We start from the raw sequence: 24275 nt of genomic DNA on the forward strand, positions 1-24275 counted from the left end.
GCTGCGCCTGGCCCGTCCCCGCCCGGCTCTGACGCCCGGCCCTCGCGCTGCTGCCCACCCACAGCCGCCTCCCCGCGACCCGCCCGCCCGGGGAAAGCAGCCCGGGCCCGGCTCCGGCCACCCCCATCCCCGCAGCCGCCGCGTCCCCGCGCCGCCCCCTCCGCCCCCGCCCCGCCCCCGCCCTCGCCTCAGAGACCGCGGATAAATCAGGGAGGCGAGCGCGGGGAGGCAGAGAGCGCGCGGGCGCCGGCAGCAGGCTGGCCGAGCTCCGTTTCCACGGTCGCGCTTGATGGCGGCGCAGGCGAGGCAGCCTAGGCACGGAGCGGCCACCACGCGCTAGAGAGTCCGCCCGCCCGCCGGGCCCCGCCCGTGCCCTGCCCGCCTCTCCCCGCGCGCCCTCCCGCAGACGTCGGCGCCCCGGCTCGGTCCCCCGGCCGCCGCGTGCAGCCCCGCCGCCTCCTCCTCCAGGCCGGCCAGGAGGGCGCTGATCTTCGATAGCGAAGATGGCTGCAAGCTGCCTGCTGGCCTTGACTCTGACACTTTTCCTGTCTTGCCTGATCGGCCCCTCCAGCCAGGAGCCCTTCCCTTCGGCCGTCACGTAAGTCGGCAGCGGGTCCGGGCAGGGGCTGGAGGCCGGGGTCCCGACTCGGCGCCAGGCTGCCGTGGGGGGCGGGGAGCGCGGCTGGGAGCCGCCGAGGCCGGCAGGGTGGGCGGGCGAGCCTTGCGCTGCTGGCCGCTGGAATGAGCTCGGAACCGGCGTGCGAGCCTCGGCCCGCCGCGCCCGCCTTCCCGGGGAACGTCCGCCCGCCAGCCGTCGGCGGCGTCTCAGCCAGGTCTCCGAGGATGCTGCACGCTGAAGACTGTAGTCGGACTTGGGGAAAAACTTTGCCGGCATACCCAGCTCCCACCAAGCCAGGCCAGATGAAAAGTTGTGTTTCCGTTAGGTATTTCACAGAGTTAATTTCAGGCTGGCCCGGGTAGCTCGCACTTCTCCTGTACTTGGCCCCTAGGATGCTAATTGCTGTGCTGTCCAAACTCATTTAGAGCCCAAATTACTAGGAGCGCCTGACAGCTTCCTTGGTTTCCAGCCAGTTCACTCCCGGCAGCTGAGCGTGCTGTCCACCCCAGAGCTCACAGGTACCAGGGCCACCAAAGCCAACCTATCCAACCCTTTATTTGAAACATCTAAGAGCCGACAAACACGGCGTTCCTGTTCTTAGAATGAATAGAACCCCTATTCTTTGAGGGAGGAACTATTTCCACAGTCTCCTGCAATTTTCTCTTATTTTTAACATTTCTAAAATAACTTTCAAAAAAAAAAGCCGTTGCTATTCTGGAAATAGAGTGTTGAAAGGTAGCTATAGTCACAGGGCGGAAGGGAAGGCAATGCAACCGTTCTCCGCTCTCTCAGGCTGCAAGAAGCAATCAGAGTCAGTGGCACATATAAATATATACATATTTTTTAAAAGCGCTGAATAGCTTATCTGGCATCCTGGGAAAGCATTTATTTTGGTTCTTGAAGGTACTTTAAAGCTTCTCGGAGTAGGTAGTCTTAAGTGGGTGAGTCACTTAAATGCATTTTACATAACAAAAACAAAGCCCAAGGTAGCCTTCCCGGCTTTTATGCTGCGGGGAATCACTTGCTGTCCTTTGTTGGCAGAAAGCTGGATCCTGGAGTTTTGGGGGATACACTAGAAGTGCACCCTTACTCGCTGGAACCCGACAGCTATTATTTTAGATTTGGCCTAGAACATTTATCACCTTAGGCGTCAGTGCAAGCATCTAGAGATGCATATTCCAGCCCTGAGAAAGGGGGTGTCTAATATTTCTGTCATTGATTTACAGTAACGTTCTCTTTAGGTAATCTTCCATAAAAATGATTGCACATCATTTTTGTTATGAAGCAGAAGGGTGAATGCCATCTGTAGAGCTTCGTTTAATTGGCAGAATGTTCCAACTGTTTAATTCTAAGCATGAAAAGTCTAAGAATTTCCAAGATGCTACAAAACCATTCAGTCTTATTAAGAAATCACACTTTTGCTTATTTATATTTTTAGTACTTCTGAAGCTTGGCCTATTACATAAGAACTCGGGTGACGCTCTTGCATTTTGTGTCAAAGAAGTTGCAGCTCTTAGGAAGGCGTATTCTTAACGTGCTCGGATCACACCTTTTTAGTGTTGTTTTATAATCATTTGCCAATATTGCTATCATTTAGGGAGGGTGCTTCCTCATATTAAGGAAAACAAAATGCAAAAAAAAAACCCATTCATTCTGAGCATCTCATAGTAAAATATTGTTGTAAAGATTCTTGTTAGAAGAACATCTGTAATAAAATGTTTTCCCCAATTTAAGTAACTTCATTTCCTGCTCAGGTATGTGCTAAAGATTTGAACATTATCAAATAGGCACTTAAGATAGGGATTGCGATTCCTTTTCTTTGAAAGGATTTGAGTTGTTTTCCAACAATGGGAGTATGACAATGTTTTCTGACTATGTGAAACATTATCAGGGACTCAGAGCAGGCTTTGTGGCTCCAAGTCAGTGGACTGAGGGTAGTACTCACAATGCTTTTGGAAGCCTTCCCGCTTCTGCAGTTCTTTATCTGTGAAGGTAGTGATTCTATCTTCAGAGGAAGGATAGTTGACATCCCTAGTTGGTGTTAGATTTTTGAATAAAATCTGTGAGAACACATGTGGCATCAATCTCATCAAGAAACAGTGCCATTTGCTTTGCTTGCATGACAAAGAAATTAAATGCAGTGGTCAAGCTCAGATCCTCTGGGGGGGAAAAATCAGGATTATAAGAAGGGAATCCAAAGATTGTTACTAACGGCAAATTAGGATGCTTCTGTTTATAAGTTTTCTTATGTTGGCAGTTTTATTTTTCAGCAAAAATATAAAATGAGAATTTTTCATTTTCAGAGGAGGAAGACCATGCCATTAACACGCTGTAACATTAATTAGGCACTAATTGGAGTTGGTGCTGAATTATAATCATAATGAACATATTTTTTAGCAATGCTTGTAGGAAAGACTTTAGTTTTATTATAATAAGCATATTACTCTACATACTGAATTTTCTGCCCTGTTTTAACATTTTAACATAGTATATCCTTCTGTAATAAATAGTAAACATATCCTAACAATTAGCATTCAAACAATGAATTTATTTTCAGGAAAAGGAATTTTGATACAGTTTTTATTTTTATTTTTTCTGGGCTAGATGTTTCTTTCCAAAGCAAGGTGTGAAACAAAAAGCCTGATGTGCTACCGAGCATGCAGGCTTCTTAGCTTCTGCTGTGCTGGAAGACACATTAGCTTCATGTCATTCTGTGCACAGGTTACATTGGGGTTTCAGAGTGTTTTCTCAAAAAGGACAGCCTTCTTTCTGGAAAGAATTTCTTGGCACTTATGCTAAAACATATCTATTTTAAAATTCAGGAACACATGCACCCTGATCAGTATAGTAATGTTAATTTAAAATCTGTTCTTAATTTAAGACCCTGTTTATATATATAATCTGCTTTTAATGGATTATAATTAAAATTAAGCTTTTATCTCAGTCATATCAAAGTGCAACCAAGTGAACAACAGTTGAATGAAAGCCAATTACTATTTTGAGTTTGATTATAGCTTTATAAAGATCTAAATATTTAACCAAGAATTTAGTTACTTTAAGAAATAAACATAAAATATCATAAAATTAGTAGTTTGAGTACTGAATTATTTTGATACATATAATCATATTCTGTATTATGCAGACATATTGCTGTATGTCATGATGTTGGGATGATGGGTATCAGCTAGTCTACGCTTTAGGACTGGGGGAGCTGGTTATGCTCACTTGACTTTTCTGTTTGTGTTCTGCATGACATGAGGACGTCCATCTTATTAAAGAATATAAAATAAAATAGGATATATATGGAATCTAAAATGAATGAGTGTTAAAGACCCCTTTCTCAATTTCCAATTGGTTCTCATGAGCCTAAAAACAAAAGAGCATTTATTACTCCACAAGTGTTTGGGTGGAATATGAAACAGCAGGTGTATTTCTCGGTGTAAATATTAGCATAATGTTTAATTTGTTATTGTTATATGTATGTATTTAAGTGGCTATTTGGATTGACATTTTAGTGAGCATTAGGCCAACTGAAATAAAATCTAAAACATTATTTTAGAAAAATGTATACAGTAATATAAGCTTAGGGGTTATAAAAAGAATCTAAATGAGGATGTATCTTTCCTTTTTCCAGTGAGTTTTATTAATTATAATAACACCTGGATACCTTTCTATTGTTTCTCTGATATGAAAATAACAATGCAGTATGCTTCTGTGCTTTTCCGTGAAGATGCATGCAAGTAAAGTATTGTCTTTAAGTTTATTATTTGCTTTTAGAGTGTAAATTCATAGCAAGGTATGTAGAATTTTGAAAATGATTCAATATTTGTGCTCACAACTGTTATTTAATCCATATGTTCTCTGTAACATCATTATATAAAATACCTATGCATTCTTTTTCCTATTTTCAATCCAGATATGAATTTCCAAGACAGTATTATTTTCTTCTTAATCTTGAATGAAGTTTTAGCTTAAAGCTGGGGATTTAAGTGGGTGAGATGAACTATTTTTTTGTGCAATTATGCAATTTTAAATCTCCTTCCATAGTGACCCAGAAAGTTGTGACATAAGCAGGTAGGATGCTTTGAAGAAATCAGAATTGGCTTTAATGTTTCTAAAATGTAACATTTTATGGTTGAAAAGTAACAGCCTTCCATCAGCTGTGTTAAAAGAGAGGTCTGAGGTAGGGTGTCAAAGAGTGTGGAAGCTGCTTCCGTGGGGAAGGCTGTTTTGCCGTTTCGAGGGCCTGCTGCGCACACTGTGTGCTGTGTCTCGAGGTGTGGCAGACTATCCTTCTTCTCCTGGATAGCCTATAAGTGGCACTATAACTTTTCCAGCCTTTCATGCAGTTGCTTTCCTGTCCACTTGAGCTGAGCGGTGATCGCCGGCCGTGGAGCCTGCACATGATTTACCTCGGCTTTTATGTGCAATAAGACATGAAAATGGGGGCATGGTTTTCTTTGTAGTGTTGGAAGACAATGTCAGTTGAACGCAGGATAACAACTTGTACTGAAATGCTGGGAAGCCTCACACGTTTGTCTCTTAGTACAAGGATCTAAAGATTTAGTCTATAATTAGATAAGTTGTCAAGTGTGTACGGTTATAGTATTCTTTAATTCCTAGATAATATTTTGTGTGTTAAAATATACATGCATGAGTATATATTTGTATACATACATACATACACACAAACACACATACTGGATGGTTTGCTAGATTGAAAAACCTTTGCCGTGTGAGGTCATTCCCAGGGTCCATGCTGTAAGATGTCTGTTAATCACTTCCTGTCTTCAAGGTTAAATCTCATTTCACGTATTAGCGTTGCTTGTTAAGAGGAGTGAGTGTGACGTCATAGATAAGAGTAACTTACAAATGAAACCACTGCACTTTAAACCTTGGCCACCCCTGAGGAAGTCCACCTGTAACAGGCAGTTTTACTTTGCATTTATATAGAGTATGCACCAATGTTTGTAAGAGTTAAATGTACTTGGTAGTATATTTTAGAAATGAAGGCATCGTGTGAAGGTTTGAGATTATATAAAATATGAACTTTCATGCATTTTTTGTTTAAAGGCTTCCTTTTGTAGTGATTTAGCACATAGAAACCAATACTATTAGCATTTAAAACAATGAATCAAGTCAGTGGCCATTTCTTTCTTTACTTTTGAAATTTGTTTGCACAGATTCTAATAATGTTACAAACAAGAAAGCCATTGGCCTGTGGCCCAAGCAAACAGGTGCACATTTGTTTTTAATATATATTTATTTTAATTTCATATATATATAATCTCATCCTGATTCTGAATTATCAAAATTAATATATATGATATATGACATATATCCTATATAAATTACATCAGTATTGAAGTTCTCTTTGAATATGAATGCGGAACATTTCAGGCTAAATGTTATTTTAACATATGCTTCTGATTTTTTTTAAAAACCATATGCTCAGTGAATTAAAAAATTAGGATACATTTAAAATTCAGTATCATGAATGCAAGAACAAGTTAAAGTAGAAATGATGGCATAGAAAATGATGGTCTTGTCCGCTTTGAACAGGTCACTTGGAGGCTAAGCTCCCTGTCCGCGTTCTTTTCCACGGGCAATGAGATTTTACTATGGTTCTCTCCTGGTGCTCAAGGGAAAATAATGCTTACAGTCTTATTTTCAGTGCTGTGTGCCATTTCTTTTTCTTTCTGCCCAGGAGTGTACAATGAATACTAATCATAATTAACTGTGATTGAGCATGGGCAGCAAACCAAAGAGGGGCATTTTTATCTCCCCCTCCCTGGGTGTCCATAGCCAGCTCTTAAGTTCAGGTCTTTCTTGCTTGACTCTCTGCTCAGGGTTTGCTGACACTTCTTCCTCCCCTCCGAGGGAAATTTGTGAGGATGGTGGCACACAGATGCATCTGTCCACATAACTGACACACTTCCGTCAGAGCCATCAGACAGTCTAGACTATTGTTTCCTTTGACATTTGCCCACACACTGTGGGTAATGAGAGGGACAAATGGGGAAGAGCTGGGGAAAGTATCCCTCTCTAAGGTGCCCTGGCTGGCCATAGAAAGGGCTGGCCAGACGAGCGAGCCTTATCCGCAGAGTTGAAAGAGGAATAGCTCAATAATATAAATGAGGTCAGACACACTGGGAAAATTGCTTGTTTGTAAATGGTGATCAACACGCCTTGTGATAACACTGCCGAGGAGTGATGCCAAAAGGTGGGGTAGAGAAAGGAGCCCTCAGATTTATGAGTTACAGACCTGCAGAGGCTGGAGGTAGCGGGCTGCGATTTTCACAGTATTGCCACCCCTGGTGCTTTTCTAGGGTGTAGCTATTTTCACTGTATTGTGATCATCCCTGGCTCTTTTCTAGCGTGATCTTTCTTGGACTTGAAATACTGCTCACTAAGCGTGACATTCATTTTAGAGACCTAAATATTCAGTTTAAGGACTACAGACATTAAACTAGTCTAGACCTCAAAAACATAAAAGTCCTTACAAATTCATATGTTTTTATGAACCCCTAGGGAAGTGGTTCCTTATATAAGAAATATTAGCATAATATTTTATTAAAGGCTTTAAGTGTTAATTATCAAGCATGAGGCTCCATAACAAAATTTCTTCCATGAGATTATAAGAAACAAAATAACCCATAGATGAGCAGGCTTCTAGGAGAGCGCTCAAAACAATTAGGACCAATAGTGTATTTGATTTTTTGGAAATAGTTTTAACTTATACTTTATCTTTAAATATTTTCTGCTCCAAATATTTCAATGTAAAATATACTTGAATCCAACAATTAATGCAATCATTATTCAGCGCAAATCATGTGCTTCACCCAGGTCCATCCTAGGAATACAAATTGAGGAAGGGCGCCCCCGTGAATGGCAATCACAGTTCCAAGTTAGGTGTCAAACAGTAGGGTGCAAGGCCAAGCAAAAGGCAGGAGACCTTTGGAAAAGCAGGGTCTACTGAAACATGACTTGTTGTGTGGGAGGCATGGCTAGGCGGGAAGACTTGCTGGAGGGATGGCTGCTGTTTAGTCTGGCTAGAGTTCATTACGTTGTAACCTGATGGAGAATCATAGTGAACACAGCCCAGGAACAGTTACAGTAACTCTGCTATGTAAACTGTGTGTCTTCATCCTTTGTTGTTCGGAATTGTAAAGGGAAGAAAAAGTGGCAGCAGATTTTGAGCCACAGGATGTACCAAATGACTAAAAAGGGGCCGTGTTGGTGACAGAGGTGAGGAGAGAAGGTGTTAGGCTAACTCAACATCGTTTGAGGATCAAGTGTCCTTTGAGATCCTCAAAATAGGGGCTACGAGAAAGTGAAGGAGGTGGAGGACGTACTGTGGAGAAGACATTTCGGGTCTTGATGATGAGAGGATTTGGGAAATCAGAAAGGGGGAAAGCTGGAGATGAAGCTCAGTCCTCCAGCAGGTAGATTGTGTGTTCATTAAACTTCATTCCCTGAGGAGGAATGCAGGCAAGGGTTGAAGGTGGAGAGAGATAGGTACCTTTGCTGTAGTTTGTACTGTTCTGCACGCCTTTAGAACTCTATCTGTGGGTGTTTGGGGGTCATTTCAGAATAGCTGTTTGAAGCCAGGAAGAAGAGTTCAGGAAGAATATTTGGTATCCATATGGAGACTTTCCAAAGAGGTTGGAGGCACTTTTCCTTTGCAGAGAGGCCCGGCAGGACGGTCACATTGAGGATGTCATCGGGCTGGTGGCACAGAAGAGAAGTTTCCGTAGTGTTGGTGACAGAAGTGGCTCCTGCTCTCGGAGGGCATGCAGGAAGCTGGGGATGTGGAGACAGCAAGCGCAGACTGCTCTTTCCAGGAATTTGGCAATGGGAGGAAAGCAAGAAATCTAGAACGAATTCAGAATGAGAAGGGTGAAAGGATTTGGAATTCTTCAGTCTTGAGAACAGGAGTTATATTAGGGCATTTGACTTGGTTATTTCCCATACTCCTTTCTTGGAGAGAGATTATCTTCTCGACTGTAGCTTTCAGTGACTGAATCTAACGTGTTTGTGTTTGTCTGGTTGTTTGAATAAGAATGGTCACCATAGGCTCATGTATTTGAATTCTTGGTCATCAGGAAGTGCCATTATTTAAAAGGATTAGAAGAGTCAGGAGTGTGGCCTTGCTGGAGGAAGGGTGTCAATGGGGATGGCTTTGAGGTTTTAGAAGCCCAAGTCAGGGCCAGTCTGTCTTCTTCCTGCTGCCGATGGACCAGGGTGTAACTCTGAGCTTCTGCTCCAGAAACTAAGCAAGCCTTTATTAAATACTTTCTCTTGCAAGGGTTGCTATGGTCATGGTTTCTCTTCACAGCAATAGGGCAGTGGAAGACATGCTTGTGATTTAAAGTTGTAATATCATGGATCAGATTCCAAAGGTATTTCTTGGCAATTCTACATTTTTATTGATTTTCAGTTAACTGTTAGTGGTTTACTCCCTTGTATTCTTTATAACCGTCCTCCCGTGTCAATATCGAATCAAGAAAACAAGATGATAAATTAGATAAAATGACAAATCACCGCAGATCAAATATTCTGGCCAGGTGTGTCCTGGGTCAACCCTCTTGGAGACATCTCAGGTGTCCCAGAGGTCTTAAAATTACTGGCAGCTGCCTTACAGGTTGCATGAATGGATGAATGGTTAGGATTACGGCTGCCAACAGTTCCAAGCATTAATCTTGATCACATTGGTCCCATTACAGTTTGGAAAAGCCACCCTTGTGGTTTGTGGGAAGAGATGGAAAGAATGAAGGGCTATTATCGCCCTTCTGTGACTTCACTTTTTTTCTTTTCAAAATTCCCTTCCCATGGGTATTCATGGTTTGAGCTATTCACTTTTTCCTTTTTCTCCTTGCCTTTCTTACTTCCTTCTGTATCTATCTATCTACCTATCTATCTATCTATCTATCTATCTATCTATCTATCTATCTATCATCTATCGGCAAGGTGTTACCACAAAGCTCATGTTGGTCTTGAAATCATCATTGTCTTGTTTAAGCCCCCAGAACTCTGGGATTATAACTGTGTGCCATCATCCCAGCCTTATCTGAGCTAGTTTGGATTCTCCACCAGCAGTGAGCACTACTGATGCCTGTACTATATTACTTTCACTCCGGGTAGCTTTCCTATCACTTTGGTATCTGAGCACCTTCTCAAGTGCCAGGCACTGTGAAGTCATTAACAATATCCATGTTTTCAAATCCATCTCACCTTCAAAATAGTCCTTTAAGGCAAGTCTTACCATCGCGTCTGTCTCATGGATGAGAAATTGTAATTATTCAGCCAAAAATAAGGCTGTACTTCCGGGTTCTAGAGCCATGCATATGCAGATAGGCCCTTAGGCAATTGCCTGAATGTTAAAAGGGCCCCTGCGTGACCCACGTGCGCGCATGCATGGTTTTATCCACGTATGATTCAGCTAAACCCTGTGCACATGCATGATCCCGTCATCTGTGCAATCTGCACGTGAAGTAGTCACACCAACCCGCTGTGCGCACGCGCTAGGCAGCTTTTAAAAAACTGGATGCGCCATCTTCCTCTCTCTCTCTGTACGATTCCCCGGGCCTGTACACACCCCCTCTAATAAACTCCTAAGCGGGTTTGTTGGGTGTTCCGTGTTTCCTTCTCGCTCACAGCAGGTAATTTCAGAAATGCCTTTGGATTTTGTTCTGAGTGAAAATTAAATACTGAACGGATTGATTCTAGGCTCTCCCAGTCCCCTGTTCTGTGGCTGCCCATGGGCAGGTTGAGGGGTGAGCATTAATTATCTGATTGACTCACAGGGATGAGACAGAGATAAACAGAGCCCACAGAGAGGAGAACAGAACTAAGCATCAGCTTCTGTCTGTAGAACAACTATAGTATAGTTCCTGCATCACAGCGCCATAGTAGGGATCAGTTGAGGGAGTTGGGGAACCTCAGAGAACTTTTTAATGACCAGAGTTTACTATTCACACTTTGCCTGGCTTCTCTGTCTTTAAAAGACCTATGGTTCAACGAGCTGGATTGTTGTGCACTTGGGCCATGAGAAAAAACAAACAAACAAACAAACAAAAAAACCCAAATGAATGGAAAAACAAAAACAAGTGCATGCTTCAAAAAGCCTTAAAGGTGTGTCTGGATAAAACCATACAAAGGAGATGAAGGCTAAGATGCAGTGGAATGAGAGAGAGGGGAGAGTAGGAGAAGTGATGTGTCCCTAGGTTAAGGACGAAAGTGGGGTAAGAACGGAAGTGGGGTGCTCGAAGGGACCAGGAAGAAAGCAGAGCCACGGAGCTGTGGCGTCCTGACATTGCGGCTATCACCTGGTATATGATCAGAGAGCTCCAGGAGATTGCGTCTATCTTTAAAGTCACAATTTCGCCATTGCTAACCTCTCTTTGTCGAAGATGAGAGCTTTTAGCTGCGGAGCTGCGCATTTGAGATTTAAGCTAGCAGTCCATTCATGATGTTTATTGACTTGATCTTAGACAGCCCTGCACACAGAATGAGGCTTCAGTCACCATCAGCGGAGTCAGCAAGGATCTGCCTACGAGACACCAAAAGGCCTCTGTTCATCAGCTTACCTAGCCAAAGATTCTTTCCACTCAGAAACCCCACCCCGTCACACATGGCCTTTCACAAATACTATACTAGCTGGAAAAGAAACACTTAGAATTTCTGTTGTAAATTTTGATTGGCTCAATTACCAAGAGATGTTTTAATTAAGCCATGCATTCATGCGTGACCCATGAGCACTCCTCCATGATAACATAGAAGCAGCAAGTTTTCAAATGCCACGGAACCTGCCTTTAGTGTGGCAATCACTTTGACATTTGCCACAGCGTGTCAGATTCTTAGGGCGCTTGTCACTTTAAGAATACCAACCCTCCTTTGCCGTGACATCATATTAGAACTGACTTAAATTTGCATCTGTAAAAATGTTAGGAGACTTGAACAAATGGGCCATGTGTAGCCTCTGGGGGATGGGTCCTAATGAAGGGTGGCCAGGCTGCTGTCAATCCAACATCGTGCACGCTTGGCTCTTTCGCCAAACACCTGATTTTCCTGTTAGAATAAATGTAGGAACTGGAATTAATTTTCATGAGGCAAAATTGCATTGTGTGAGTATGTAGCTTGCTTCCCAAGAGGTTAATACATGGGTATGAAGGTCTACCGGTGAGTAATTGTTTAAAATTTATAGTAATTCTCAATGGTAATAAATAAACATGGGGGAATGGTAACTCATCACAGAGTAAACCACGCGTGATAATTAGATGAGGTCACTCATTCTTTAAATGATCAAGTGAGACACAACCTGTCTGTGTGATGTCTCAAAGCCGGCTGAGTCCATGGTTGTAAATGTCTGTGACAGAGGGGGGCATCTTAGGGTTCAAAGCCTAGAATGATACCCTATTTTTCGTTCTTTTCCACAAGTGAAGTAGATTGTTCCCTGTACTCTGATTTTATACTGCACAGAGCGATTGAACCCTGGCTTAAACAGGCTGTGTAGGGGCCATGTTATCTTCTCCCAGTGTTTACTTTGTATCCCTAGATGAAGCCACAGATATAGATCTGTCAACATATATGTGTGTGTTGTCTATATAAACTTTATGTGTACACTTTTATGTAACTGAAATTTATGGCAAATTATGAACGTGGATTCTGATAATAAATAAATATTTAGAAGATAGTATAAAAATCTAAAAATGCTTTCTGCCAGACAGATTAAGGATCCAGAAATTTCACTAGAAGTATAGAAAGTATCCAAGTGTGTATATGTGTCACGTGCAGTTGCTGGTTGTCGTTTCTGTTTGTACCTGCTCTCAGCCCTGTGCCAATGAGTCTTCTCTTTGACGGTGCTCAAAAAACATAGTGATTCCCTATTGAAACACTTGCTGGAGTGATAGGTGAGTTGGTGTCCATATTCATAACCACCGAGCCATGCTGGTCTATCTCAGTTTGAAGCTGCAGGTAGACAGTCTGAGCTGTGCTGATCTATCTCAGTGTGAAGACATAGTTAGACAGTTTGACCTGTGCTGGTCTATCTCAGTGTGAAGACATAGTTAGACAGTCTGACCTGTGCTGGTCTATCTCAGTGTGAAGATGCAGGTAGATAGTCTGAGCCATGCTGGTATATATATAATTTTGAGACAGGGTTTCGCTGTATAACAGCCTTGACTCTCCTGAAACTAGCTCTGTAGACCAGGCTTATTTATTATCACAGAGATCCGCCTGCCTCTCTCTCCCCAGTGCTGAAATTAAAGGTGTGCGCCACCATGTCCCAGCCTCCTTACTGTTTCTAATCTTCCTGTCCTGGCTTTTGTATGAAGCTGGACCCTACATCTTAGGAGGCATTGTGAGCCACCTGCAATAGCTGTGTGGTCTCCACAACCTCTCCCTGTGCTCATCAATCAAGTCAGAGGAGATGCCTGAGAAGGCTGCAGGTCTCCCGGGCTGTGGGCCGCCCTGAGTAACTGCAGAGTCGGCTTCTTGCATCTGTGTTGCCTTCCCAAGTGCTCACTTCCGGTCCTGAGAGTGAGCGCATGGGGTGTGGTCCTGCGCCCTCTCTAGTCCAAGTGCTCACTTCCGGTCCTGAGAGCGAGCGCATGGGGTGTGGTCCTGCGCCCTCTCTAGTTAGGTTTTCTTGTCAGAACCATGGAGCACGTAGGATTTACATCACTATTGGTTGATTTTTTTTTTGTTCTTTTTTTTTTCTTTTCTCCTTCAGAGTGTGCCATGTAGAGGTATTGAGAAACTGATTCCTTCAGAAAGCATCTTCTGGAAAAGAAGGGCTTTGGAAAACTGATTATCTGCATGTAGAAAACAAAACAAGACCCTTACCTCACACCATATATAAAATTTAATTCAAGATGCATTGAAGTTTTAAATGTAAGATCTCAAATGTTAAAATTTTGAAAACTTTTTACTGCCTGTAAGGTTAATGACACGAATATATTTAGTAAATGAAATGTTGTGTATATATCACTGCCAATTCTATAAATATATTTAAGCCTGGAAACAGAAGCGTTTGAACATCTGGAATTAATCTTGTCATAGAATTTGTCTGATTTGGTAACCTGCATAGGTTCAAAATTCAGCTCTCCAATTTGTTACCTGGGTAATGTTGAGTTTATTCTCCCACCGTTGAGTCTCCCTCTGGTTCCCCAGCACAGACATGTTGACTTATGTGCTTTGAGAGCACTGAAGAGGTATAATCTGGTTAGATGCCGAGGGTTTCCTAGAGTCAGGGACTTGGGGTCCTCTTGAAAGGAAGGATGCCCGGCTTTAGTTCCTCTTGACTCCAGATCACTCACGCCTGTGGTGTACCATTTCCACTCTTTGTTTGCTGTCAGCTGCAGGTCTCGGTGTCTGAACAGCCCAAAGCCTCTGAGAATGCTCAGTGGAGAAGTGACATCGCTCTGTCCTCCCTTTTTATAATCTCCTGGAAGTTCAGTTTTTAAGGACTAAGAAAACCCTTTGCTTTAGAAAAAAGGTCTGCTCCTTCTTTTAGGGACTATCAGCGGACCACGAGGGCCTTCCTTTAGATGAACCCATAACCAGGTGGATTGACAGCTTAATTGCATTTACAGAATCCCCTCCTCACTGCTGTCTCCCTGATGTTGGGAGGGACATACACCCCTTTATAGTCATATTTCTAACTTTATAACCCATATTTCATATAGGTTACCGAACTCTGTCAACGGTCAAAGCCAGCTTGGGATTCTAGTACCACAGCTATTATGATCAGATATTTATCAGAGATCCACCAAAAAGAGAGCAGGTAGAAAATGGGGGAATCTGTTCATTTCTCACCAGAGGTGTTCGCAAGCTTGGGGCATCCTCTGAAGGATCAGACGGCCTGTCGCTCTTCTGCCTTATCATGATGGACCACATCTTCCTATAGGAGAGTGAGTTCTAGCAGCTCATTAGCTCCTCATTACGGTTGCTGTCATAATTACTTTGCTGAGCATCCCGCTTCTCCCAAGCAGAATTGTCTATGCATTGACTTGAGCCCCTTTACAAAATCACTGTCAGTAAACCTGAAAGGCTAGGGCCACGTGGAAGGTTCCTGAGCGGGACTTCCACAAACGCTGTGCAGTATAATGCCCCTGTGAGTGAGGCGCAGTCTAAAAGAGTAATTAGCCTTCCTTCTTTATGGATTCTTATGGAATCTTCTCTAACACCCTGCTTATAAAGTATTAATGAGTCTCCTCAGCGAATGGAAATAGATGAGTAACAATGGTAGGAATTCTAAAGAAAAAAAGGGTAAAATGGCTTTTATGCAAAAAAACAGGCTTCTGTAGGCTTCGAATGGGGGGGGGGCTCCCTTCCTCTGTTCGGTGCAGACTTGTCACTGTGTTCTGGTAGGATCCCTGCCTGACAGATTTGTTCAGGACTGTCTTTTTATACCTTCAGCACTAATTCATTTTCCAGCTCCCGGGACTCAGGCCAGAGTGATGAGTTTCATTAACTCATGTTAACTGTGCTAAAGAACAGGTTTATTTATTTACTAGCTCAATTTACTAACCACTGCACGTGTGTATTTTCTGTGACTTACAATGAAAAAGCAATTAGTGGATAAAAAGGAAGTTATTATCATCATCATTATGTTGTTTTTAAGGAAGAGTCTCTAGGTAGTCCTGGGCTATCCTTGAGCTTTTCCTGTTGGCTAGGATGGCCTTGAACCCACAGCAGAGATCCTTCTGCCTCTGTCTCTTTAGTACTGGGATTACAGTTGTAAGCTGCCATGCACTGCCTACATAGACATCTAAAACAGATATATAAAATAGTGTGTCTTTTTGAAAATGGCATTCAATAGGCATAAGTTTACTTTTGAAACTATTGTCCAAGTATCCAAAATCTCTTTGTCCTTATGAACTTTGGTATAAGCAGTGCAGGGTGTTCAGCATCAAGTCAAGAGTAGATCTGATCTACTGATCGCTGTTTTCAGTTTGATTTTGCCTTGATACTTGAGGTCTTGTTTAGCTGTTGGCTAGCATGCTTTCTCTTGTTTCCTTCCCCCTCTCCCTCACTTCATCCACTCCAGGGTCACCTGTGTCTTTTAGGCGAATGTTCCGCCTGTACCCCAGCCCATTTATTTATTTAATGTATGGGTGCTTTGTCTGCGTGTATCCTGTGCTCTGTCGGCCCCCGGTAGAAGGAGGACAGAGGAAAATGTCAGATCCCCTGGAACTGGAGCTTTAGAGAGATTTTAGCTGCCATGTGGACGCCGGGAACTGAACCAACTGAGTCTTACTTAAGAGCAATTAACTGCAGAACCACCTGTCCCACATTGCCCTTTTTATTCTTTGTTTTGAGAAATAGGCTGAGTAAGTTGCGTAGGTTAGCCTCGAACTCTCCACGTGCCTGCTCCAGCATTCTGACTGCTGGGATCACAAGCATATACCACTGTGCCAGTGGCTCTTTTCCTAGAGGTAATTATAGTCATTTGGTTTGAAGCCTCCTATTCAGTTTTTACATGTAATTCTTAAGCAGAATTTGATGTTACTTACAAACAAAATCTAGCTTTAAATATATTCTCCTTAGAATATTGTAATGCTCTGAGTACAAATATTGCTGTCAGCAGAACAATTATTTAGATACTGTAATAAGGTGACTGCTTCAGTAAGTAAGCTGATATGAAAGTCTATACTAGACTGTACTATATACTAGAATATACTATACTCGCATATAAAATATACTAGTCTATATTATAACAGCTATATTCAAAAACTTATCCTAAATCAATTTATGTCTATGAATCAAGATGAGACTGTGTTAGAACATATCCAGGGCAAGTTGAATTTCCTCTATATCTGGCTTATGGGTGCAGGTAACACCCATAAGTCTCTCCATTGATGCCACACATCCCAGAATGTTTCCCAGAATAGGAACAAAAACATTAGTTGTATTGAAGCATGGCAGAATCAAATACTTTGTTGTCAAAGCTGGCTGGCTTGATGGATGCCTTTCTTGTAGCACTTGGAGGCCGACACAGGCAAATCTCTTTACTTCCAGGCCAACTTGCACTACTCAGTGAGTTCCAGGCTAGCCAGGGCCACATATGAGACCCTGCCTAAAATCAAAACCAAAACAAAACAGAGGTCCTATGAATGGAATACATTGTTATCCTGGTTCAGATATTCACTTAGCAACTTCGGACAATTGTTGTAATTTCCAGTTTGTGGGCTTCTCTCTTCCCAGGCATCTGTGCACGTCAGAACTGAAATATCTTCAAAGACTTTTTTTTTTTTGACAAAACTATATTCTGTTTAAATTCTATTTCTTCCACTAACAATTTTTCTGACAGCCTGTTCCTGAAGACATTTTTATATTGTAATGTAGGATTTTTACATAAGGACATGTTATATAGTTGTACATGATTATCCTATTTTTGAAGAATATCTTTTTGTGATATCTTTTCTAAGTTATATCTGCCAGGATATGCTTACTTCTGAACAACTCTGTCAAGGACTTTTGCTTAGTTTTCAGACTGTTGAGAGAAACTAGTTTCATAGAACATCAGAGTCAGATGTTTTGAGACTCTCTTGAAGGACCCTTGTTCTGTTCTTTAGCGGATCCCTTAAACCTATTGAATTTAATTACATCTTTTCAAAGAGGTGTTGCACCTCCCAGAAGATAGGATGTCAGGTCAAGATGTCCACAAATATTACCAGTGCTGGCTGGACTTGCACTAAACTGCTCAGAGTGGCTGTTCTGGTCTGCATGATTTCAGGAAAGGCCCTCAGAAAAGTTTTATTATTGATAAATTCCCTTTAATTCATAGCTATTTCAATGAGGCGTGAAAACCTCCAAGAAAGAGAATATGTATTTTAGAATATTGTAGAGACCAGGAGTCAAAGAGAGATCTGAAGTGTCACAGCAGAAATCGTACACCTCAGTAAACATTATAATTTGTATTCTAGTTTTTGTTATAGTAAAATATGATGAGTATTACATTATGTAGCCCTCACTAAAACATTTTGCCAAAATTACCTTTGCATATGAGAATTTGGTGATACTTAGTACAACATGTACCATCTTATAGACCTCAAGTATAAACATTGAGCATTATCTTGTGACCAGCTTTGGTTAGGACATGATGAGATCTTTCTTTTACATGGAGCACCAGGAAGGGAGCTTGTGATTAAAGAATATTTATGGGCCAGCACACCAAACCCTTTATTCGCTGAGGAAGGTTTATGAGGGCAGGGTTGTTCTTTCTTTGTTATGTATATGATCATCATATAGTCTGTATGTGGTCTTCAAGATCAGTTCTTAATGTTATTTTTTTGGACCTAACTCCGTAACTACTTGAATTAACACACACACACACACACACACACACACACACACACACACGAACTGATCCCAGTTCCGAGTTAGTTCTGAGCTATCCTTATACTGAGGTGACACCCTTGGTAATATATGGATGAGCTATCCTTAAACTGAGATGACACCCTTGGTGATATATGGATGAGCTATCCTTATACTGAGGTGAGCACCCTTGGTGATATAAGGACATTATCTTCTCTTACGGCAAAACATAGTCTCCCACTGTGCTAAGTGGCTTTATGTCCGTCTGCTCTTCCTTGCTCTTCTATGATATTTACTCCTTTTCCAGGGCATCAGGTGTCTACAGAGCTTTTGTATTTGATCAAGTCCCTATTTCTATGTTCTCCTTATAATCTGAGCCCCAATCCAGAGTACCTTTCTTTCAGAAACCACTGCAAAGCAAACTTCATAGAAATACTTTTTCAAAGGGCGCTCAGGTTTCTGAAGTGTAGCCCATTTGCACACTAGCCGTGTTCGAAGACTTTTTCTGTAGGTCGGTTCTGACATGTGAGTGTAGCTGCCAGGCCCCATCTCTAGCAGAACTTCTGGGATGGAAGTGTTGGAAAGCAGGCCCACTAGTCCCTTGGCATCTGCTCATGGACCAGGCTTTCAAAGAGTGATGGCTTAGGGTTTCCTCCTTTTAACATTAGACACTGTCTCTGTAAAACACTGGACTCTTCTTAAGAGACAGTTTTAGGTGGATATCTGTGACGCGTAATAAAGTGATATAAAAACCTGAGCCTGGCTGGAAAAGGACTACTCTGCTTGTGTGTGTTTTTATCATAATGAAGCAGAAAGGGGGGGATTCTCATAAAATCGCAGATAGTAGAATGCCACCTTGCCGGATTTAGAGGGACTGGCTGTTGAAGGAAGGACCTGCACATGAAGAGAGCCAGAAGCGTGGTTGATGATGTGATTTAGCAAGAGTAATAACAGCCGATAGCAGAGGAAAACTGCCCCCTGTTTTTACTTGCTATGAGTTTTCCATTTTGTACCGTTTTGAATTGAAGGTCAAAAATTTACTTCACATAAGATACTACAATTCATCAAAAGCAAGCAGTCCGCGAAAGGATCGCTGCTCTTTATAAATGAGATAAAGAACCTCCGAGCACTGACAGAAATTATTTCTGCAGACGCATCACAGGAGCTGCGGTACTGGGTCATCCTCAAGGGATGGACTTGGCTTCCCATCGAACACCCAGCTGGGTGCCATCTGAGCACTTCAGTCTGATAGTGAGGGTAACTCCCTGACCTCTGCTACATGCTGGGTTGAAAGTGAAGGGAGGTATAAATATAAAGGAATTATATTTCTGTGTCACATAAGCGATGAAATATAAACATTGTTAGTCGGGAAAAGACTGCAAATCAAGAGCGTTTGGAATCCTCCATTTCATAGGTAGTCGCGGCAGACCATAGGAGGGACTGGCATTCATGCTCTGACCAGTTGGCGCCCTTCAGTTTCTAGCGTATTGATTGCTGGACTGTTGTAAGCCTTATGCATTTAATTATAACTCCATAGCAATCCTATAGTACTGGGTTACAGTTGGCGGTTGTAACTCCAGCAAGCTTGAAAGTCATACCAGAGGAATTGGACTAGAATCAAGTAAGGTCTACTAGCATGCACCTGTGAGAGAGGATTACCACATGGGATTTACACAAAGATTCTCATCTTTACACAGTGTAGGCAGACCTGTGTTGATGCTGTGGTTCAGACAGTCTTTTAGAAGAAGAGTCTCTCTTCATTCATAGCCAAAAAGATTTTTTATTTATTTATTTATTTATTTATTTATTTATTTATTTTTGGCTTTTTGAGACAGGGTTTCTCTGTAGCTTTGGAGCCTGTCCTGGAACTGGCTCTGTAGACCATGCTGGCCTTGAACTCACAGAGATCCACCTGCCTCTGGTTCCCAAGTGCTGGGATTAAAGGTGTGCACCACTACTACCCAGCTAATAGTAAAAATATTAGGTGTTAATTGCGGCCTCTACTCAGTCAGTGCCTATGGTCTCTTTGCTCAAGTCAGGACCATCAAACACGTCTCTAGAACTTGTCAGTTCCCCAGCTGACAAAATTATCCCAGTTGAAACTCCCTGTAGGATTTTCTTGACTATACATGTCTGCTTGACTTTTCACACTTACTGGGATTGTTAGATGCATCCCTGTAGCCAGTGGTGTCTGTTTCTGGCCCACAATCCTGATACTGTGTTTCTATTCTGTCCTGGAGAATTTTATGTCAACTGGTCACAAGAGCTATCTGAAAGGGGGAAATCTCAGTTGAGACAATTCCCCAGTAAGATGCAGCTGTGCGGCATTTTCTTAATTAGTGATTAATGGGAGGAGGGTCCAGCCCACTGTCGGTGGCGCCATCCTTGGGCTGGTCCTGGGTTCTATAAGAAAGCAGGCTGAGACAACCATGCGGAGCAAGCCAGTAAGGGGCACCCTTCCGTGGCTCGTGTCTCTGAGATCCTGCCATGTTTGAGTCCTGTCCTGATTTGCTTCAATGATATGGTATAATGTGGACGTGGAAGCCAAATGAACCCTTTTCTCTTTAACTTTCTTTTTGGTTGTGGTGTTTGCTTCTTCACAGCAATGGAAATCCTACCTAAGACAGGTTCCTTGGCAGGTCATTGAGTTTGTTATTAATTCCTTTTAATAAATATGCTGTTATAACAGGTAGCAGCCTACCTGTTAGCTCAACATGTTTTCCACATTACACAGTTAATTTTGGTGCTTGGTGAAGCAGGAAAAGCTGTCTGTCACACAATGTCCAGGGTACAAAGGTCAAAGTCGCCTGTTCCTGGAGATTGCGGATTTCCTGGAGGGGAGTTTTGCAGCGAAACATGGCATTAGCAGAAGGGTGCTGGTGTCTGTTCTTCCCCCTTGGGTTTGAAACAAATGATACCATCCATCTACTTTGTCCTGTGCGCCGTGCATCAAACGCTTTGTAGATTCCAGGAGGTTGGACAGTGGCCAGGGTGGCCTGTGGGCAAATTGTAATTAACATGGACACACACTCTGGTTAAGGGTGTTTGTTTCCCTGGGGAAAATGGCAGAACAGACCAATGAAGACTTCCTCGGCTGAAATGGCCCCATTGTTTCTGAAGGGAACGATTACGAGATACTCGCAATGTAAGAGTTCTATAGGGGCAGACTAGGCTTCTCATGGAGGTTGGTGTGTCGCGGTACGATGTTGTCATATATGTGGCCTTTGACACTGTGCAAGGCTGGCCTGAATGGATGAACCAAAACACTTGGTGAGGACAGGAGTGCCAGGTGCTTCTGCTCGTATGTATTTTCTATAAAAGGAGAACCCGCGTTCTCTTTGCAGACAGCGAGACACAAACAGCTGCAGCACAGAGAGGCAAGAGTGGTAGTGGAGGTCCTCAGCGCACACTGCCCGTGTTGGTGAGCAGAGAATACGGCGGCTGCCTGAGGGGCGGTGGGAACCCAGAGTCTCCTTTACACTGCTTTATTGAGATCCGGTCTATTAAGATTGATCCATAGCAAGGCTAGGAAGAGCCTCCCTTTAGCTTGTTCCTTTCTTTTGTAATTCTCAACATTCACATCTGAACAGAGTGATCGCTGCATCTTCGTTCCCTACTACGCCTAGACACGATGAAGTCTGTTTGCACCGACTCCATTTATTTCTGTTCACTCTCGCCCTGGTTTGCCCCATATTAGGCATGACTAATAGACTCTTGGCTTCTGGCCCGTTGTTGAACCTAATTGCTAGTAATGCCAGTTCCCCTGCAGAAGTGTGCAGGATAGCGCAAGTTAAAGATGTCAATGCTGGAACCATCTCCTCAGCGTGGGTGGTTTTCTGGTTTATCACATTACCGTATACCATGTACTGACACACCGTATCAGTCCACCGTATAGACCATCAGTGTGTGTGCGGCACGGTTGTGAAGCACTCTTCAGTATGTCTGCAGTGCGGATAGGTTAACGCTAACAAACCACACCGATGGAGAATCACTTCTTTTTATTTCTGATAGGCTTTCTTTTACATATGGTAAGAAAGGAAATGTAGAAGTTAACTCAATTTGGGAGATAACCAGGCTATCTAAAAGATAAAATGATTATATTTTTATTTATTGTAAGAGGAAAACTCATGAAACAGGAACGAGAAGTCCAAGCTCAGCTGTGCTGCGAGGGAACCACAGAGAGAGAGTGCACACCTTGGTCGCATGCCATTTTTCCCTGGGTCCCAGAAAACCATACCCTAACGTGGTCCCACCTCTTTAAGATAACTGGTTAACAAGGCTTCCCCATCAAGGAAATAATTAGTATATTTCATATTATTCCACTAGGAGTTTAAGAACTTTAAACAGCCATAAATTTCACAAACAAGACATCAGGCTAACGTCAAGAACGACCCTAATGTGGTATTCCTTCTGGGACCAAGAGCTAGTCCATTCTGATGACCTGACTAGTTGACCTGGTTCCTCTAAGATTTTTGTGATACCATCATTCCTCTAGTGTGAACAGGGTTTGTAGCTAGTTTACACCCGATATAATTACATGGAAACTGTATACATTTAAATACTCCCTGGCCCATTATATCTCACCTCTTCTTGGCTAACTCTTACATGTTTGTTTAACCCATCCCCATTAATGTGTATCGCCACTTGACTGTGGCTAACCAGCATCTGTCTTGGAGAGGAGAGCCATGGCGTCTGCCACACTGCCTTCATCCTCTCAGAATTCTGTTCTGTCTACCACGCCCATCTGAGGGCTGCCCTATCAAAAGGCCTAGGCAGTTTCTTCATTCAACCAATGAAAGCAACACATAGAAAGAAGACCCTCCTACACCAATGGTTTTATTTGGGAAAGGAGTTTTCTTTGGAAATGTAATTAGTCAGGATCATGCCATACTACAGTACAGTGGTTCCTATTCCCGGGAGACGCGTGGTGTTCTAGGAGGGGCTATTTTGGGGTACGCACACAGAGATAGCGCATGGGAACACTGAGTCACAACACCGCAGGCCAAGTCGTGAGTAGAAGTTAAGGGACCAGGAGTTGCACGAGGAAGCATGGCGTGCTGACAACTCAGACTTCAAGCTCCCGGGCCTCAGAGACAAAGCGGTGCTATTGCTTCAAGCCTCCCATTTCCAGCAAACTTCAGGCCGGGCCGACTACCCCAGATGCTACCCTTCTCTCAGCTTCTCTCTGGCCGCAGTCATGGCTTCGTTCTCACAATCCTGCTGGGTCCTATCTTCATATAATACAATTTTATCACAATGTAGTTTAAAGGATATATTAAAAATAATGTCTCACGGTATTTAGTCTTAAATGCTTATGCTGAAGTTCTTAGATGTAATTCTAATATGTATTGTACTACATATGTACACATGAATTACTATTCATGTGTATATTGACATACATGAAAACAGTGTTGCTTTTTCCCCCCCTCAAAGTTAAAAATCTATGTTTAACTAATGAGCAGTATTTTTTAATGATAAGTTATAGTAAATTTGTTAGAAATGTAATTCAGAATCTTAGGTAACATAGTGCCAAGCAACAAATGAGCTGAACAAGTAGTTTTCCTGCTTAGGATTTTGATACACACACTGTTACTTTGTCTTATAGCGTAAATTCCCAGTAGTAGGCTGTGTGCAGACTCTGTGTCTAGGTAGTTTCTCCACTGTTTGTATACTAAGCTAAGCCAGTCGCTTGTGTTTCTTCTTGTACTCCTTTCTGGCATAATCCCCGCGGGTCTCTTCCAGGCCTGGAAAACCTGTGATGGATGAATGGCACGATTTTTGCCAGGTACACTTACCAGTTAATAGAGGACCTCTGAGGCTTTTAAAGATTAGTGAAAAAGGAGACTACTTTAAGAACTATTTCCTCTATTCTTTTAAAAGAAAATGATAGAATTATAAAGAATGAAAATATGAATATCTGTGCATTTTTGAGATGATGACGCCGTTGACTGTAGATTGACGTAGGTCACTATGAGTGTGTGAAAGCCCCGGTTTCACAGAGACTCACACCACCCTGGTCATGTAGAATCAGGTCAGGAACGCCGGGGCTGTTAGCATTATTAGCGCTTAATGGGCAACTGCTCGGGGAAGGCGTTTTTACTGTAAACATTCGGGACACATATGTCTCCCAGGGTGACTCAGAGGCTCTAATAGGTGGAATCAATGTGTCTCTCCTTTCAGTACTCGACACTGTGTTCACTCTGGCTCCAGGAGAGAACGCCTGGCGCGTGCTTTTAACACTGATTGCTGCTTTTGCTTCCCACAAATTAATACTTGATATTTTGCTGTCCACAGTTATAGGTTGGAGATGTTTCCCCCCATTTATTCGTTTGAT

General features: G+C 42.6%; 1 protein-coding gene across 8 annotated transcripts in view; it reads left to right on the forward strand.

The window, feature by feature from the left end:
• The first annotated feature begins 467 nt into the window (after positions 1 to 467).
• Positions 468 to 24275, forward strand: part of LOC121434621 (voltage-dependent calcium channel subunit alpha-2/delta-1) — a 380872-nt gene continuing 357064 nt past the window's right edge. For all 8 annotated transcript variants that reach the window (XM_041633534.1, XM_041633535.1, XM_041633536.1 and 5 more), the window contains exon 1: positions 468 to 598. In XM_041633534.1, coding sequence (XP_041489468.1) covers positions 504 to 598 — 95 coding nt within the window. In that variant the 5' untranslated portion in view covers positions 468 to 503. The remainder of the gene's footprint in view (positions 599 to 24275) is intronic.

This window comes from Microtus oregoni, unplaced genomic scaffold, assembly GCF_018167655.1.
Source record: "Microtus oregoni isolate MIOR12 unplaced genomic scaffold, Mior012 000044F_ref0000062, whole genome shotgun sequence".
Classification (NCBI taxonomy): Eukaryota; Metazoa; Chordata; class Mammalia; order Rodentia; family Cricetidae; genus Microtus; species Microtus oregoni.